Here is a 17,281-nt window from a genome sequence, read left to right as displayed (position 1 = left end):
TGGTGGGCGTGGTGGGAGGAGGAGGGAGGGGGGGGGGGGTAGTAAACGAGCGGATACCTCGCCTGTCATGTTCCATCCCGTTCCCACCTGTGGAACCTCGGCATGGGGCGTCTAATAGCTCAGTCTGGCACATGGTGCCCAGCCGCGCTTTACACTGCTCCACCCCCTCTCAAGCTACCCCTCCATACTCCTCCCTGAACCCGAGAATACTCCGGTGCTCCTCCTCCACAGGCAGCCACCATGATGCGCGAGTCTTTGTACACCGCCGGCTACCTCGGGGTGGCCCCATTGCTGAAGGCCAAGCTGACGGGGCACTCTGCGTTTGAGGGGACCCCCGGTGCGGCGCTCGTCGTGTCCGGCGTATCGGCCGGCATCCTCGCCACGCTCACCAGCCACCCTGCAGACACCATCAAGACGCGGATGCAGGTGGGGTGCCTGGGGAGGGCACAGGGAGGGTGGCATTACAAGGAATGGAAGGAGGTTTGGGTTGAAGACAGAAGCTGATGAGCAGCGATTGCATAGAGATGGGCTGTGGGTTCTCTTCCTACAGTCGGTGGTATGGAGAGACCGGCTCGGCAGCGCAGAGGAGGGCAGTCGCCCATCACTGCATCCTACCTCGGATCGGGTGCCTGGCTTGTGGCACGCCCAGTTGTGTGCTGCAATGAGACACCCGGCCACCAGCCGACCAGGGACTCCTCCCCGCGGTCACGCCACCCACTCTCCTGAGAGCCCGCCCCCCTGCATTCAATCCCGCCGCAGGCCCACCCAGACAACACGGCATTCCCTCATTATTCCAGCGTGGCCTCCACGGCCCGCCACATCGTGGCCACCGAGGGCTACGGCGGCTTCTTCGCGGGCGTGCTCCCCAGGACCTTCAGGCTGATCGGGGCGGTGTTCATCCTGACAGGCATCCGCGGGACGCTGGTGGACGCGATCGAGGACGCGCGCTATGCGGGGTCCAAGGCGGCCTCACAATAAATCGGGCGCCAGGGGCTGACCTCGTACCCCTTATCAAGCCCGCCATCTCATTCTTTTTGCCCCCTCAGAGCTCGTGTGCCTTGCATGGCCTGTCCCCCGGATTCCCTGCTGCCTTCTCTTGCAGTTTGCAAAGGCCAAATGCCTCTTGACAGTTCCCGCTTTCCAAGCCGAGAAGGGCCCCACGGTCAGGCAGCTTCCGGCCAATGCCCCCCGTCCCGCGAATCAGCGCAAGGGAGGTTGATGGGCGCACATCAGATTGTGCAGGCCGGCCCGCGAACCGTAATGACACACACGCCCGCATTCCAGCACATCTGAGACTTTCATCTGTATTTGGAAGGGCCGGGACGGCAGTCGCCAAGGATGGCGACCGAGACCACACCCCAGAACGCCTGGGTGGAGAGTTATCTCAATGCCCGTGAGTGGGAGGGTGCAGGGGATGCCTGCGCAATGCACCTCCCCTGTAGAATCCATCGTCATTCACAAGAACCTGAGTGCGCATGCATCGCTCCCCGCAGTCCTCACGTACGGCCTGTCCTCCGAGTACGCCGGGGAGACCAAGACCGCGCAGTCCAAGAAGGCCCCCGAGTCGGATAGGTCGACATACAACAGGTACATCGCGATGGTGCAGATGCCCGATTGCAGGCCGCAATGGCTGCCGGTTGGGTAGGGTTTCCGCCCATGCATGCATGCATGGGCATAATACCCTATGGGTGGGGGAAGCGACTGGCACGCATCTCTCACCACCCCTCTCCCACGATGTGCAGATTCTACGTGCAGAGCCTGCTGAACCTGAATGAGGAAGCCCTCAGCGCCGCATGGCTGAAGGTGCATGGCAAGGGGGTGGGCGGCTGGGGTGTTGGCTGCTGTGGGCTGACGAGTGGAAAGGGCGACAAACGGGCCTGAGGCCCTCCTCCCTGCAAGACCCTGGCACGGGCAGGCTTAGGAGAGGAGCAATGGTCTACACCGCTCTGACTGCGCATGATGCACTCCCCTCTGATCGTTTCCATACTCTTCCACCCCCCTCCAAACCCTAGGCCGCATCTGTGACCAAGCACGGCAACGACAAGGACGCCCGCCTGCAGTACCTCTCCTGGCGCATCTGGTTCATGAAGAAAAAGCACGCCACCGTGGTGCGCTCCCGGCCGCAGGAGGTGGTGGAGGAGGACTCCGGCATCCACTCCCCCGAGGAGCTGAGCGAGGACGAGGGGTCCGCCGCGGGCGCGGGCGCGGCGGGCGCGCCCGGCGGCGAGCCGCGCGCAGGGCGCCCCGCGCGCCGCTCCGCCTCCTCGGCCAAGCTGTCCAGCGCGGTGCCCTCCCCCTCCCCCGAGCCGCGGCCGCTGCCCAGCCAGACGGGATGGCAGGCCGAGGGCGGCAGCGGCGCCGACCTCAAGGTCAAGGTGGGCCGCCGCCCCGGCGTGCACTTTGACACCGCGTTCGAGGAGTTCCACGCCGCGCCTTCGCCACTGCAGTCGGGCACCCCGCCCTTCGGCCCCGACTCCGGCGGCGTGTACGACAAGCTGTACATCATCCTCATCTCCCTGCACGGCCTGGTCCGCGGCGAGCACATGGAGCTGGGCCGCGACTCCGACACCGGCGGCCAAGTCAAGTACGTGGTAGAGCTGACCAAGGCCATGGCCCTTCACCCCGCCGTGCACCGCGTGGAGCTGCTGACGCGGCAAATCACCGACCCGGGCGTGGACGCATCGTACAGCGTGGAGGAGGAGTGCCTGGCGCGAGGCGCGGGGGACACGGGCGGCGCCTTCATCGTGCGCCTGCCCTGCGGCCCGCCCGACGAGTACGTGCGCAAGGAGCTGCTCTGGCCCCACGTGCGCGAGTTTGCGGACCGCGGCATCGCGCACGCCGGGCGCCAGCTGGCGCGCATGGCCGAGGGCGGGCGCCGCTGCGAGCTGTATGCGGTGCACGGGCACTACGCCGACGCAGGGGAGGTGGCGGTGCTCATGGCCAGCAGCCTGGACGCGCACATGGTCATGACGGGGCACTCCCTGGGGCGCAACAAGCTGGAGCACCTGCTGAAGGGCGGCGCCATGACGCGGCGCGAGATCGAGGAGGCCTATGCCATCGGACGGCGCATCGAGGCGGAGGAGCGCGCGCTCGACACCGCGCTCATGGTCTTCACCTCCACGCAGCAGGAGATCGACGAGCAGTGGGGGCTGTACGACGGCTACTCCCCGGGTCTGGCCCGCGTGCTGCACTTCCGCCGCTCCTACGGCCGCCACATGCCCCTGCTCAAGGTCTCGCCGCCGGGGCTGGACTTCAGCAACCTCAAGGTCACCATCCCCGCCGACCCCGTGGTCAAAGAGTTCGAGGCCGCGCGCGCCGCCTTCGCCGAGCGCGAGCTCGCGCCCGCCGCGCCGGCGGCCCAGACCCAGGCTAGCGGTGACGCCGTTGCGGGGGGGGGGACGCCCCCTCCGTCCCCGGCGGCGCAGACCCCACGCGTGCCAGACACGCTGGACCCGCGCGTGGCGCTCATCCCCGAGGGCCCGCGCATCTGGCAGGACATCGCGCGCTTCCTGCGCAACCCACTGAAGCCCGCCATCCTGGCCATGTCGCGCCCCGATCCCAAGAAGAACCTGGTCACGCTAGTGCGCGCCTTTGGCGAGTCGCCCATGCTGCGCGAGCTCAGCAACCTGGTGCTCATCATGGGCAATCGCGACGACATCGAGTCCATGTCCACGGGGACGCAGAAGGTCCTGGTTCAGGTGCTCAAGCTCATCGACAAGTACGACCTCCATGGCAGGTGCGCCAAGTCTGAGGGGTCGGGGGGTCTGAAGGGGTCCGAGGGGACGCCCTGGCCTGCATCAGGGTGTGCGGTGTCGCGGGCCGAACCGCCTGCACCGCTCCCATGTTCCCTTGCCAGTCCATGTCATCCCCTCAAAGGGTCTCGAGCCCTCTCACCTCCTCCCAACACCAATCCCCCCCTTTTCGCAGCGTGGCGTACCCAAAGCATCACACCCAGGCCGACATCTCCGACATCTACAAATTTGCCACCTCCACGCGCGGCGTCTTCACCAACATAGCCCTGCAGGAGCCCTTTGGCCTCACCGTCATTGAGGTGGGTGCTGTGGGTTTGAACAGGAGACCTGGGCCCCATGGCCCTGGTGTCCTTTCACAGCAGCGTGCCTCATGTGGGGGAATGGGGCATGTTTCTTGACGCTCAGGGCCCTCAATCTCACCCCCTACTTCCTACCGCACCTTGGCTGCACTCACACACTCTCACACACTCTTCACACACGGCTGTACCCCAGGCTGCCGCGCACGGCGCTCCCACCGTGGCCACGGCCAACGGCGGCCCCGTGGACATCATGGCCACGCTTCACCACGGCGTCACCGTGGACCCCACCGACACCCAGGCGGTCATCGCGGCGCTGCTCAAGATCCTGACCAACTCCCAGACCTGGGATGAGATGAGCAAGGCCGGGGTCAACAACATCATGGCCTACTCCTGGCCCTCCCATGTCAAGCGCTACGTGGAGGCCCTGGATGCGGAGGTCCGCTTTATCAAGAGCTACAAGGTGGGCAGGCAGGAGTTGGTTTGCATGGGTCTCAGAGGCCGTGGGCTGCGACTGGCTCTGGGGCGGTGGGGCGCGAGCGCCTGGAAGCAAGGCGACAAGGTCACCATGCTCGTGTACCATGCGCTGAATGGCGGAGGGAGAGCATGTAGTACCCCCCCTTCAGCATCCATACCCCAATGGCCGCGCGCGCCCCCCCCCCCCTCCTCCCCATCCCCCCCCCCCCTTGACATCCCCTCCCTCCACCCATTCTTCCATTCTTGCAGCGCCATGACCGCACCATGTCTGGCCTGCTGGACAGCCGGGTGGCGCTGAAGAGTGCACTGGAGGACAACGACGCCCACGTGAAGAAGCAGGAGACCACGGCCATGGACCGCCACTTCAGCCTGCCGCAGCCCTCCCGCTCCAGCAAACTGGTGCGTGGAGGGGGGGGGGGGGGCGGGAGCAAGGGGTGTTGATGTCACGGGTTCCTTGCGATTCAGCCTGAAAAACTGACCCTGCTGATGGGTGCGTGCCACTCGCATGCTAGTCATACAAGTATGAGTGCAGAAAACTCAACGCCAGGCCACCCACACATATAATACACCCTTGGCTCCACCCCGCATACCACCACAGCATGGCCACGGGCCCAGCAACCTGCAGCCCATCCGCCGCAACATCAGCGGCATCAGCACCGATGACATGGCACTGCTGCAGAGCCATGGGGCAGAGGCACCCAAACCAAGTGAGTTGGTATTTCGATGGCAGGCGGAGGGAGCACTTTGAACGGAGCTGATGGGCGCTTCTGCCCTGGTCGCATGTGAATGAGAGATTTCTCGTATGGTCACTACTCCACCAGCTCGCGTCTCCCAGCTGCCTCCTTCAACGACTTCCTCCCTGCTACCGCTCGCACCACCACCACAGACAAGTCTCCCGCCGGCATCGAGCGCGACCACCTGGTCTTCTTCAGCCTGGACCACGAGGCATGTGTTGGTGACGTGGCGGCTGCCATCCTCTCCCTCCAGAAGAAGGTGGAGGCCGCTGGCGCCAGCGTGGGGGCGGGCGTGCTCTCCATGATGGGCTTCGAGACCTCCAAGGCCCTCCTCCAGGTGCATGGATTATTTTGGATACAAGTGTCAGAGGATGGGAGATGAGGGTGCCTGAATGCCCGACCCCTACATTCTGCTTGAACAGCGTGGTGGACAACATAGTCGACGCAGACACTGGGAGCAAGCCAGGGTGCGCATGCATGCATGCAATGTAGAAACAGAGCCTCCTGAGACCCTGCGTTGACGCTGAATAATTCTCACGATTGCCGCAAGCTCCCTGTCCCTACAGAGGGAAGGCGTGGACCTGGAGAGCATCGACTTCATGGTGTGCAACAGCGGCGCCGACACCTGGCACCGCGCAGACAACGGGGAGTGGGACGCCGACGAGGGGTATCAATGTGAGTGGAGTTTGGGGGTTAGGAAGGTGGCGCTGCTTGTTTGAATGGCAATCCTCGACAATTTGAGATTCTGCATAGAGACTTTGGTGAGGTTTTCTAGGTCGCTTGCGTTGCCAAGAAGTCCCCTTCCCCCATCTCTGTCACCTCACAGCCCTGATCGAGTTTGAGTGGGACCGGACCTCCTTGTACCGCACCCTGCGGAAGATCGTGAGCCGCCCTGCGCCTGGCGACAACTCCAAGGCCCTGCCCAGACTCAAGGTGGGTGTCGGTGCTGGAGAAGATGGGTGGGAGCCACAGGTTGCTGTCCCCTTGAGACCTGGATGAGGGCAACGAGTCATGTATAGCTCCCGGCCCTGGTGACAACAGCATCAGCAGGGAGTTGCCTCGCGCTCCATGCCTGCCTGGCATGCGGAACACCACGGGAGCTACAGCGCTCGGCACCCGTTGCGGGCTCCCAGCCTGCTGCCTGCTCCGCTCCCCTTGGCCAAGATCATTTCCAATCATATTCGAACCCACCCACACACCATCCCTCAACCCGGAATCCCACCCACAGGAGCTCCTGTACAATGTGGTGGAGGCCCCCGAGGTGGGCGTCCACCCGCGCCACTTCTGCATCGAGCTGGACCCGGAGACACAGTCCATCCTGGCCGTGGGCATGGGTCCGCGCGCCAAGGACACCAAGGGCGTGGCCCTGGCCGCCACCGTCACCGACCGCCTCAAGCGCCGCCTGCGCAGCAAGGGCTTCCGCGCCTCCTACACCCTGCAGATGGTATGTGAGGGTTTGTGGGGGTTAGGAAGAGAAGGGCTACCTTGTGTGGGGGCTGGTTACCTTGTTCACTGCCGGCTTGAATCAAGTGGCCGACCCTCGGACACCGAGTGAGCTTGCGTCCTCGCGAGCGGCCCCGGTCCACCCCCACACCCCGACTCCCGCTCTGCTCATGGCCCATTCCGCGCTGTCCTCCCCTGGCACAGATCCCTCGCGGCTCCAGCCACACCGCGGCACTGCACATCACGCCCGTGAGGGCCAGCCGCGCGCTGGCGCTGCGCTTTCTTGCCCGCCTCTGGGGCAACGACCTGGAGAGCGTGACCGTGGTGGCCCTCGTGCCCTCCACGCGTGGCGAGGAGGCAAAGGCCATGACGGTGTCCAGCCACACCAACGACCTGGCCGACCTTCTGGCCGGAATGCAGCGGGTGAGTGCTGGTCCTTGCCCCCATGGCACTGATTCCCTAGAGGGTATCCAGCCTTCTCTCCTAATGGCCCACCCAAGCATCCGATGTGGCTTGAACCCCCCCTTCCCCTTCTGCAATCCTCCCTCTACAGGCGGTGGTGGTGCCGGTGGAGTCCAAGGACAAGCTGCCCCAGGATGAGCTCCTGGACCAGTTTGGCGTGGACCTCCAGCCCTGGGCCTCCTACGGCGACCGCGTGAGCGTGGAGGCACCGGACAGCTTCGCGGACACGCTGCTGGCCAAGCTGGCCAAGTAGTGAGCGGGCGAGGGGGCTCCAAGCTCCGCCCAGCCCGGGGTAGAAGCGTGCTGGGACGAGGGCTGCGACGTGCTGGCCACTTGGCGATCCCCCACAGTACCAGGCCCCTGCACGCATGTGTGCCTGGGGTCGGCCGGTGCTCCCATTGCGGGGAGCAAAACTTCCCCTCTGAGAATAACAGGCCCCCATGCAATGCAGTAGCCACCCCATGGAACCCACTTGATCTTCACCTCTTTATACACCTTTCAAACAGGCCCCCAACACCAACCTTCACCTTGTCTGCATCCTTGTATTCTCTCCCCCTCTGTACTGGTTTCCTTTTGAAATCGCCTGTTGTGATGTTCCTGTGTGGAGAGTGCAACAAGGTAAGCGCGCGCGCGCAGTTACCATGCGCAGGGCAACTTGTCCGCAGTAAAGGCAGCACCATGCACAGGTAGCAATACGAACTTCAAATGGTATACATGCTGTAAATATACTTGTCTTGGACATATTCCTGGCTTTGAGGACAGCGCGATGGCAGGTGTGCTAAGGACGGCCTGTCGGGCAGCAGCTGCCTTCACCAGCCGAGGGGCTTTCGCCCAGCAGCTGCGCCAGGCCTTCACGAGCGCCGTTGAGGCACCTACAGTATGGGTGTTCCTGGGACCACCGGTAAGATCTCGGCGACCTGGAGAAGGGGAGGGCCAACCCGAAGCACGACGCGTCAACCATGACTAACCTTGCCACGCTCCCCCTTTCCCACGTTTAGGGCGTGGGCAAGGGGACCTACTCTGTCCGTGTGGCCAAGGCTTTTGGCATGGACCACATCGCAGCAGGGGATCTGGTCCGTGCGGAGATGAAGAGCGGGAGCCAGCTGGGAGCAGAGGTAGGTTCCCCTGGGGGTCCTGCAGCACGCGCTCCTCGATGCATCTGTCCGGCAGCCTGCCGCTTTGATGACCGCACGCATGCACCAAGCCTCTGCCACATTGCGTGCTCGCAGATGAAGTCCATCGTGGACACCGGGGCCCTCCTCCCCGATGCCCTCATCCTGAAGGTCATGCGCGAGCGCATGCGACTCAGTTCCTCCCGCGGCATCACCTCCTTCCTGCTGGACGGCTTCCCTCGCACCGCGGAGCAGGCGGATGCCCTGGAGGAGATAGGTAACGTCCAGCTCGCTCTAAACCTGTCCTTGCGGCAAGAGGTGCGTCTTTTGGGGGTGATTCTGCTAGATTGGGGGTGGAATGGCCGCCAACTAAAACTGGAAAGGAGGGCCGAAATTGAACTGGGACTCTGATCTCAGGCTCCAATTTTGGCCCCCTGCGCCATGCCCTGCATCCTGCCACTGTCACCGCTGGAGGGTCTTGGTGGCCCCCGAGTTGTCAGCCCCCAGCCCTCTGGCCCATGCTCCTTCCTCTCCCTCCCCCCTTCTCAACACCCCCTCAGATCCTGGTGGAGAAGTGCATGGGGCGCCGCATCTGCAAAAAGTGCGGGTCCAACTACAACATCGCGGACATCTACCTGCCAGCCACGGCGGATCAGCCCGAAATCGTGATGCCGCCGCTGGACCCGCCGACGGCTTGCCTGCCGCACCTGGAGCAGCGCAGCGACGACAACGAGCCGACCATTCGCCGGCGCCTGGAGGTCTACCACGCCGCTGCGCGGCCCGTGGAAGAGTTTTACGCTGCGCGCGGCACGCTGGTGGACTTTGAGATCACGGGCGGCATCCCCGAGACGCTACCACGCCTGCTGGAGGTGCTCAAGGGGCTGCCGAGCCAGCAGGAGGCGGCGGTGGCCTGAGCGATTCTGGTAAAACAACTTTTCCTTTTGTTTCACGTCGAACTGAACCTCTGTAGACAAAGAAATTGAGCCTGGCATCGGGTGGAGGGACTGGCGAGTACACTGGGGGCAGAGGAAGGCGATGCATGGAGGGCAAGGACCGTGCATGCACCAGAGCCGCCTACTCCTTCTGCTTCTTCTTCTTCAGCTTCTTTTTCAACGATTTGGCCAGCTCAGCCGCATCCGACTCCTGCGCGGCCGGCGGCGCCACCTCCACGTCACGTCCCCGTGCCCCTGCCTCCTCCTTGGGCGCGACAAATTCCGCCTCCCGTTTCCGCTTCCGCTCATCCGTCTTGCTGGCCTGGGCCGCGGACTTGGCCATGCGCGCGCGCGCTGCCTGCTGGTCCTTGGTCAGGAAGTACTCGCCCGACTCCAGCATCCGGTCCACCTTGCTGAGGGGCTGGGCGGGGGGGAAGGGGGTGTAGGGCGCCTTGGGCTTGATCACCGCCGCTCTCCGCTTCACGTTCTTCTTCTTGAAGTTGGGCAGGAAGCGGTCCCAGTTCTCCGTGGCCAGGGTGGGGTCCTTGGCCAGCTCGCGCTTGATCATCAGCGTCTTGATGTGGTAGATGGGGTGGATGTTCTTGATGCAGTCCTCCACCACACGACGGACCTGGGGGAATTGAGTGGGAGGGTGAGTGTTGTTTTTGTTGTGTGTGTGGGGGGGAAGGAGAATCTGCAGCTGATAGCAGCCCTCAGCTGACAAGTTGCAGCCCCGAGGGGAGCGTCAGCCAAAGCGCCAGGCACCGGAGGGCGCGCTCAATGTGGCGCACGGGGAAGCTCCGCACCCGCTTGTCCACAATGCACATGTCTGTCCTCATTCTACCAGTCGTGCTCCGCGACAACTTCCGTACCTGCTTGAGACCCTTCCAGCCCCCCATGGCCGCCACCGTGTTGCCCTGGACCAGGATGAAGCAGCCGGTGAGCAGCTCCAGGGCCTTCAGGGTTGCGCCGTTGGGCCCGATGAGGCGCTGTCGCCTCTTCGTGAACTTCTCCTTGTTCCGGATGAGGCCCCCGATCTTGATGATGTCGCACTGCATATCATCCTCCAACACCTTCAGGGCCTGCAAGAAGAAAGAGTGTTGGGGCGGAGGGGAAACTGTCTTGGCAAATAGCCCCAGGAGGACCCAGGCTCCTTGTAAATGTGCATGCACCATCTACATTGCACAGGTGAGTCAGCTCAAGCGGCTCCCCCAGGTCCAGGGATGCCCTCCGTGTCCTCCTCAACAGCCTCCACCCAGAGCAGCCCTGCTGCATCCTCACCTGGGGCGCGGGGACGCTGCGGGCCAGCAGCTTGATCACGTCCCGGGCCTTGAGGATGATGTAGGGATCGTAGGTCTTGAGCGTGGTGCGCACGGACATGGAGCCCTCCACCAGATTGAGCTCGCATGCCACGCCATGCTCCTTCAGGGCCCGGGTCACGGCTGACCAGACCTCACGCAGGTACTTTTCTGTGTCAACGAGGGGTTGTACGGGTGCTGGGAGCTTGCTTCTGGCAATGTGAGCCTGAACCACACCTCCTGATGATGGGATCCCGTCAGCGCATGACGGCCCAGCCAGTTCCCCAAAGCAAGCTCACCTCTATACTTTGGGAACAGGGTCGCAAAGGCGCTCTCCTCCAGAAGACCACTCGGATTCTCCTCCTTCTTGAAGGGTTGCACTTCCCAGTGGTTGATGCCGTCATGGTCCCATGGCTTCTCCTTGCGATGCTGCAGGGAGGTAGTGAGAAAGCACACACGGGGCATGAGCCGTGGCCGACGCTGCCGTACACGCAGCATACTAGCAGCATTGAGTTCTACCGAGTAGTAAATTCCTTATACCAGCCTGTGTTACCTTTCCCTTCACGCGCGGCCCCCTCTTGTCCTCAAAGGTGTCTCCGGGCTTCTCCTCCGCCGACTCGTCCGACATCGGAACTTTCCTCGCTTCAGCAAGCAGTGGAACTCCTGTCTCAGTATTTTGTATCAAATTTAGTCATGCATGTAATTGGTGTGTTGCGAGTGCATCGTCTGCATGCCAGTTCACACTCGCCCATGAGAACGACGGTGGGCGCGGGCGCGGCGACATCCATCCATCGGTCGCCCTCCCGATCCCCAATGGTGATTACCATTCTCTCACTATGACGAAATACCTGCTCAATCTTACAGGTATGGTACACTAAATGCCCAGCTCCAGCTTGAGCGCCTTGATCTCAGCTTTGCAGTGCTCATGGTGCTCCGCAGGCACCACCACCTGCTGCTTCTCCTGGCCCACATATACGGCCAGGTGCCGCACCGCCTCCGCAAAACGTCGAAACAGGTCGGCCGACTCAAAATTGCTGTAGAGGACGCTGCGCGTGGCCTGCAGTCGCCGCAGCTCCTTATCCCACAGTCGGATCTGGTCGGTCACCACCTGGCATGGGCAAGGTAATAAAGGCTGGTGACGGCACAGGAGCCTGACGCCAAATGCTCCGATGTCCATGCATGCTAGAACATCCCTTTCCCCCCCTCCCCCCCTCCCTCCCTTTCTCCTCACCCCGGGCACGGTGGGCACCCGGGCCTCCACGCGGGGGTGGGCGTGCTGGCGCAGGTAGGCCACGATCTGGTCGCCCGTGGCCCCGCTTTCCAGGGCCTCCAGCACGCTCTCGCGCGTGATGCTGCCCACAAACAGATTGGGCAGCAGCACGTCGCAGCGCACGAAGAACTGAAGGATAGCCTGCTGCACCGCTGAGGAGGTGTAGGCGTACACCCTGTGAGTGAGGAGGCGGAGGGTGGGCCTGGCAGCGGGGAGGTGGGGCGCTGGGGTGCAAAGGCGCACCTGGTGCGGCCCGGGCAGGGAGCCAATACATCCCCACCACACACACCGGCCCGTCACCTGAAATTAGTCTCGACGATGACAAAGCCGCGGGTACCCGAGGGCTGCGTGCCGCCCTCCGCCAGCACCCTGGCCAAGGGCGTCGCCAGCAGCAGGCGGGTGGTGCCTGCAGGCGGAGCGGCGGGCGGGTGTCCTGGTGGGCAAGGAGTGCAAGGTGCCCCAGCCACTCAGCAGTTGAGAGGCGGCGCCAGCGCCTGCCAGTCAGCGCACCGCAAGAATCCAGGCCATGCGAGTCCCTCTGCCCTGCCGATCACGGCACAACATACTGAGTGCCGCCCACCATGCTGGGAGGGCATGAGCAGACCCAGCTGGCACATGTCCAGTGCGAGCCCCTGCTCCACGGGGGGAAGTTCTTGCAGGACCAGGGGCCGACACCCCAGGCTGCCCAGCTGCAGCAAAAACTCCAAGACGACGGCGAGGCTCGCCTCTGCGTTTGCATGGGGGGTTTAGGATGTGAGGGGCGTGGTGGCACATCAGGCCGGCAGGCTCCTGACTCCTCGCTCCTCTCCCGCCCTCGCCCTCCCCACCTGTTCCCTCCACCTGCGCCGCATACTGCCGTAGCAGCGTCCAGAGCTGCTGAAAGGTGTCGAGGAGCAGGTACTTGAAGCCAGCCTCGGTGATCCCTGTGCCGACGGAGAGGCAAGAGGGGTGCATGGTAGGACTGTCAACAGAGCTGCGCTGGGCAATCAAATTTTGGCATGTGTTGAGCACCCTCCCGCCACTCACGGGGCTGGTGATGAGGGCCGTCGTTGGACATCAGGCCCAGGGCTACCAGGAGACCAGGCACGTCCAGGGTCCTGGAGTTCGCGGACGTGGCAGGGATGGTGCTGGCCGATCCGACCAAGAATAACAAGATCTCCTGTTGGGACGTACGCAGGCATGGATGAGGGTTTGAGGGCGCCCACAGGATGAGGGACCCACCGTTCGCTCAGGATGAGCGGCCCCCACGCCAGCGCACCTCCCATCGCTTCTGTGCGTAGTCTGCGATGCTCTCAGGGGTGACATTCGCTCGGGGCACATCCTGGAGACTTGAATTCCAGGCCAATCCCCTGCACCGATGGGCAGCTCCATGAGTTTGTTGTGCGAGATGAAGGTGACGTGTGTCAAGCACTCGATCACCCCGAAAATATGCGCACTTGTACGCACCTGGCCGAGCCAGAGGCGCAGATGTGGTCCCGGAAAGCATCGTGCAGCCTGTACAGCTGCTGTCCGAGCTTGTCGCGGTAGCCTTGGAACAGGTTGAGCCGCACCAGTGTCTCCAGCGCAACCTCATGGGCAGTGGCAGCCTCCCGCGTGGGCCACGACGAGATTAAAGCTGTGGGAGTAGGGTAAGAGAGGTGTGATGCCCAGGAGCATGGAATCATGCCAGGCCAACTCAGAGCCGGCCCAGGTGGGGAAGGGCCATACCGTCATGCAAGCCCATGCGCCCTGGCCGCACCTTCAGATGTCCCCTCCGGCACCAAGAGCAGCCGTGCAACATACTGAGCAGCTAGCGGGGGCAGGTGCTGCAGGATTACCCGGCAGATGATGGAACTGGTGTACAGGGGTGCAACCTTTACTGTCGGGAGGGATTCCAGGTACTCGATGATGTCCATCTCCTGGCAGCCAACACACAGTCTATGCTGAGTAACAATCTCTACTACATTGTGCGAATATAAATGTCAACAACGTGCTGTGGAACTCCACCGTCCCCCTGATCGCGTAAAGTCCTGGACATGGAGCAGCACCCCCAGGGCGCGCGGGGGAGCGATGCCGGAGCAGGGTTGTAACCCGGCAGGGGCACACACTTACACTGCAGGAGGGACGGCGTCGGTACCTTCTGATAGTGATGATGCGCCATAATGTGTTGTGATCGGAGACACGATGCCATCCTGAATTTCGCTTCAGCAGGATTGGGGTCTCACAGCCATGACCCTCGCACGCCGAGAGCTGTGAGGGCTGGCAACCCTTCCCTCTGAAGATCGCCGATGCTGGAGGACTGGTGACGCAGTGTCATGTCTGCTACTCTATCGTACCAGCAGCCGCAGAAGGTCCCGATGAAGCTGGACACCCTGTCGCGGATCCTCGCCGAGATATGCCAGCCAGGTGGGTGTGGGGCCCAGGTCATGGATGTCGTAGCCAGTGCAGTGGGCATATTTGCGCACGGTTGTGCCCAAAGAACTGCCCTGCCGATGCCCCTGCAGGTTTCCAGGAGCGCCGGGACGACCATGTGCTCCGGGAATTTGTCGACAGCGAGGCCCGCAACTTCACGGGAGAGAGGTTCAACAGGTTCGCCCTGGAGATGAACCAGAGGATCAAGAGTCTCATCCGGAGGTCAGAGGGGTCAGGAGCGTGCCCGTGAAGCAGGGTGCTGCTGGGTGGGGTGCCCCGCTTGGGGTAGCATCCCAGGGATAGGTGGCTCCATCAGCCCCCCCCCCCCCCCCCCCACGCAATGATGTGGCGGAGCGCATGGGCGGGCTGGTGGCCATCGAGGAGCTGGCGGGGTCCAAGATGTACAGCGGCTCCCCAGCCCGGCTGGCAGACCTGGTCAAGCTGCTGATGGAGGTCTTCCAGCCGGCCTCCGACCAGCAGCTCATGGAGTTTGCCGCGCGGACGCTGGGCCACACAGTGAAGGCCGGCGGGGCGCTGATGGCGGGGGTGGTGGAGGAGCAGGTGGGGCCTGGGTGGCCGGGGGCGGGGGGGTGGGGTGTCGCGTCTGCCGCCCGCCCGCTGGCGGTGCATGCGGGTGGGGTGGCGGTGCCGAGTGGGTGACGGCATGTCGAGAGCGAGGGGAGGACCTCGCGGGGATGGTGCGAGGGAGCCGCACCGGCCCAACCCCAGGGCCAGCCAGCACTGCCCTGCCACCCTCGCGCCCCTCCCCTCCCAGGCCCCCCTCCCCCTCCGACCATCCCCACGTGACCCCCTCCCCCCCCGCCACCCTGCCCCGGCAGGTCAAGCTGGGCCTGTCCTGGCTGAGCGACCGCGCGGAGTACCACCGCCTGGCCGGCACCCTGGTGCTCCATGAGCTGGCCATCGCCGCCCCCGCGGTCTTCAACGTGCACGTCAAGGTGTTTGTGGAGGCGATCTGGAATGGCATCCGCGACCCCAAGCTGCACATACGTGAGACGGCGGTGGCGGCGCTGCAGGCCTGCCTGGTGCTGATCGAGAAGCGAGAGACGCGCTACCGCGTGCAGTGGTACTACCGCCTCTTCGAGCAGACCAAGGCCGGCCTGGCCCGCGCCGCGCCTGTGGAGATCGTGCACGGCTCCCTGCTCGCCCTGGGCGAGCTGGTCCGGCACACCGGCGAGTTCATGCTGGCGAGGTACCGCGAGGTGTGCGAGACGGTGCTGCGCTTCCGCGACAGCAAGGAGAAACTGATCCGGCGCGCCATCATCACGCTGCTCCCCCGCCTCGCCGCCTTCGCCCCGGAGCGCTTCACCAAGTCGTACCTGGACAGCGCCACCGAGCACCTCCTGGCAGTCCTCGGCTCGCCCGCCGACCGGGGGGCAGGTGGGCAGGGACGCCGTGGTTGTTGTGAGGAGGAGGGGGGAAGGGGGGTGCAGCAACATGGAGTGAGAGGTCGTTGGATGGCCAGCGGCCAGGGGCAAGCGCAGCACGCCCATGCGCCTTCTGCGTGCTCTGGCACCCACTTCCCCAGCGCCCGCACGCGCCGCTGGTGAGGGGCCCCTGGGTTGCTTTTTCTGACACTCCGCTCTCTTCCCATCCCCTACACACACACAAAACACCAGGTTTCGCGGCGATCGCGGAGATGTCGACGTCGCTGTCCTCGGCGGGCGTGGCCAGCAAGCTGCGACGCGGGGATTACCTGCGCCCCATCGCGCTGCACATCCGCGATGCGCTGCTCGGCCGGTCCAAGACAAAGGCGCCGTGCTCCGAGGCGCTGCACTGCGCGGGCACGCTGGCGGTGGCGCTGGGCCGGGACTGGCAGCCCTACATCCCCCTCCTCCTGGAGCCCATGTTCCAGACCGGGCTGTCGGGTGGGTGGGGGGGGTGGGTGGGGTGGGGTGGGGGGGGGTGGTGAAGGCGGGGGTGGGGTGGGGTGGGGGGACCACACGCGAAGAAAAAGCAATTAGTTGGAGTGGGTTTGAGAGGATGTCGCAATTATCAAGGGGGTTGGGGTGGGGTGGATGTCCTGAGGAGAGCAGGGCGCCCCAAAAGCTCGCCTGACTAGCGGCGCGTCGATCCAATCTCACGCCTCCCGGTTTCTCCACCCCTTCGCCCGACCTCTGCTCCCTCCTTTCTCCCCTCCCCTCCCCTCTCAACCAACAGAGTCCCTGGTGCACGCGCTGCACCAGATCACGCGGGCTCTGCCCGACCTGCTCCCGCGTGTGCAGGAGCTGCTGCTGGACCTGCTGTCGCTGGTGCTGGCGCGGCGCACGCACGGCGCGCTGACACCGCCCGCCACCGTGGCGGCGCTGCAGGCCGCGCTGGCAGTGGGCGAGCTGCAGGGCCAGGCGCTGACGCGCATGGCGCTGCAGACCTTTGCCCAGTTCCGGTTTGCGCCGCACTCGCTGCTGGAGTTCATCCGCGACCATGTGGTGCCCTGCCTGGACAACGGCGAGGCGTCCATCCGCCGCGCGGCGGTGCTGGCGGCCTGCCACGGCGTGGAGGACCACGTGGAGTACGGGCGCCGCGACGGGCGTCGCATCCACTCCTCCCAGCTCCGCATCGTGGACAAGGTGGGTGGGTGTGGGGTGTGGTGGTGGGCCATCACTGGTGGTGGTTTCGGGGGAGGAGGTTGACTGGGGGCCGGGATGCCGGTGTGATGGCAGGTGGGAGTATGCCTGCATGCCACTGGACCCGTCCCCAGTCCCAATCTCCGATCACAACCCCAGGTCAACCCCTCTGGTGCACTCAACCCCCTGACCAAAATAATCCCGTTCAGATCGTGCAGCGGCTGCTGACCAGCGCGGTATCCGACCTGGCGGTCAGCGTGCGCAAGGCGGTGCTGCAGGCCTTTGTCAAGGCGCGCAGCCTGGCCTCCAGCCTGGCCCAGTCCGAGGCGCTGGGCATCCTGTTCATCGCGCTGAATGACGAGTCCAGTGGCGTGCGCTCTCTGACGCTGCAGCTGGCGGGTTCGCTGGGCGCGGTGAACCCGGCCTTCGTCATGCCCGCGCTACGCCGCCACCTGCTCCAGCTCCTCTCCGATATGGAGTGTGCGCCGGACACGCGCCAGCGAGAGGGTGAGGCCCGGGGGGGGGGGGG

General features: G+C 64.3%; 6 protein-coding genes across 6 annotated transcripts in view; 4 read left to right on the top strand and 2 right to left on the bottom strand.

Annotated features, from left to right (window-relative positions):
• The window catches only part of F751_1988 (Mitochondrial substrate carrier family protein X), a gene marked incomplete at both ends in the record, with an annotated part of 2,684 nt that extends 1,706 nt beyond the window's left edge, over positions 1-978 (top strand). The window contains 2 exons of the mRNA XM_011399695.1: positions 232-426; positions 760-978. Coding sequence (XP_011397997.1) covers positions 232-426; positions 760-978 — 414 coding nt within the window. The remainder of the gene's footprint in view (positions 1-231; positions 427-759) is intronic.
• Positions 979-1,338: 360 nt separating this feature from the next.
• On the top strand, positions 1,339-7,417 carry F751_1987 (Sucrose-phosphate synthase; the record flags this gene model as incomplete). The annotated part of the gene is made up of 14 exons (XM_011399694.1): positions 1,339-1,393; positions 1,494-1,587; positions 1,743-1,818; positions 2,013-3,736; positions 3,928-4,051; positions 4,245-4,511; positions 4,775-4,924; positions 5,124-5,232; positions 5,412-5,596; positions 5,826-5,934; positions 6,086-6,192; positions 6,488-6,703; positions 6,907-7,125; positions 7,256-7,417. 14 exons carry the CDS (start codon positions 1,339-1,341, stop codon positions 7,415-7,417), a joined length of 3,597 nt encoding a protein of 1,198 aa, XP_011397996.1.
• Positions 7,418-7,930: 513 nt separating this feature from the next.
• On the top strand, positions 7,931-9,190 carry F751_1986 (Adenylate kinase 1, mitochondrial; the record flags this gene model as incomplete). Its single annotated transcript, XM_011399693.1, has 4 exons — positions 7,931-8,065; positions 8,163-8,279; positions 8,394-8,594; positions 8,837-9,190. 4 exons carry the CDS (start codon positions 7,931-7,933, stop codon positions 9,188-9,190), a joined length of 807 nt encoding a protein of 268 aa, XP_011397995.1.
• A 32-nt stretch (positions 9,191-9,222) lies between these two features.
• Positions 9,223-11,134, bottom strand: F751_1985 (KRR1 small subunit processome component-like protein; the record flags this gene model as incomplete). The annotated part of the gene is made up of 6 exons (XM_011399692.1): positions 9,223-9,240; positions 9,441-9,839; positions 10,081-10,290; positions 10,490-10,677; positions 10,806-10,935; positions 11,060-11,134. 6 exons carry the CDS (start codon positions 11,132-11,134, stop codon positions 9,223-9,225), a joined length of 1,020 nt encoding a protein of 339 aa, XP_011397994.1.
• Positions 11,135-11,380: 246 nt separating this feature from the next.
• On the bottom strand, positions 11,381-13,671 carry F751_1984 (RNA polymerase II transcription factor B subunit 2; the record flags this gene model as incomplete). The annotated part of the gene is made up of 8 exons (XM_011399691.1): positions 11,381-11,614; positions 11,738-11,951; positions 12,077-12,182; positions 12,357-12,503; positions 12,604-12,699; positions 12,803-12,873; positions 13,223-13,391; positions 13,515-13,671. The coding sequence occupies 8 exons, from the start codon at positions 13,669-13,671 to the stop codon at positions 11,381-11,383; spliced, it is 1,194 nt and encodes a 397-aa protein (XP_011397993.1).
• A 399-nt stretch (positions 13,672-14,070) lies between these two features.
• F751_1983 (Serine/threonine-protein kinase TOR) overlaps positions 14,071-17,281 on the top strand; it is a gene marked incomplete at both ends in the record, with an annotated part of 15,445 nt that continues 12,234 nt past the window's right edge. The window contains 8 exons of the mRNA XM_011399690.1: positions 14,071-14,161; positions 14,260-14,376; positions 14,484-14,728; positions 15,007-15,565; positions 15,805-16,033; positions 16,150-16,154; positions 16,346-16,755; positions 16,962-17,259. Coding sequence (XP_011397992.1) covers positions 14,071-14,161; positions 14,260-14,376; positions 14,484-14,728; positions 15,007-15,565; positions 15,805-16,033; positions 16,150-16,154; positions 16,346-16,755; positions 16,962-17,259 — 1,954 coding nt within the window. The remainder of the gene's footprint in view (positions 14,162-14,259; positions 14,377-14,483; positions 14,729-15,006; positions 15,566-15,804; positions 16,034-16,149; positions 16,155-16,345; positions 16,756-16,961; positions 17,260-17,281) is intronic.

Source organism: Auxenochlorella protothecoides (assembly GCF_000733215.1).
Source record: "Auxenochlorella protothecoides strain 0710 unplaced genomic scaffold scaffold18, whole genome shotgun sequence".
Classification (NCBI taxonomy): Eukaryota; Viridiplantae; Chlorophyta; class Trebouxiophyceae; order Chlorellales; family Chlorellaceae; genus Auxenochlorella; species Auxenochlorella protothecoides.
The sequence above is the reverse complement of the archived record's forward strand: the minus strand, read 5'-3'. Positions and strand labels throughout refer to the sequence as shown.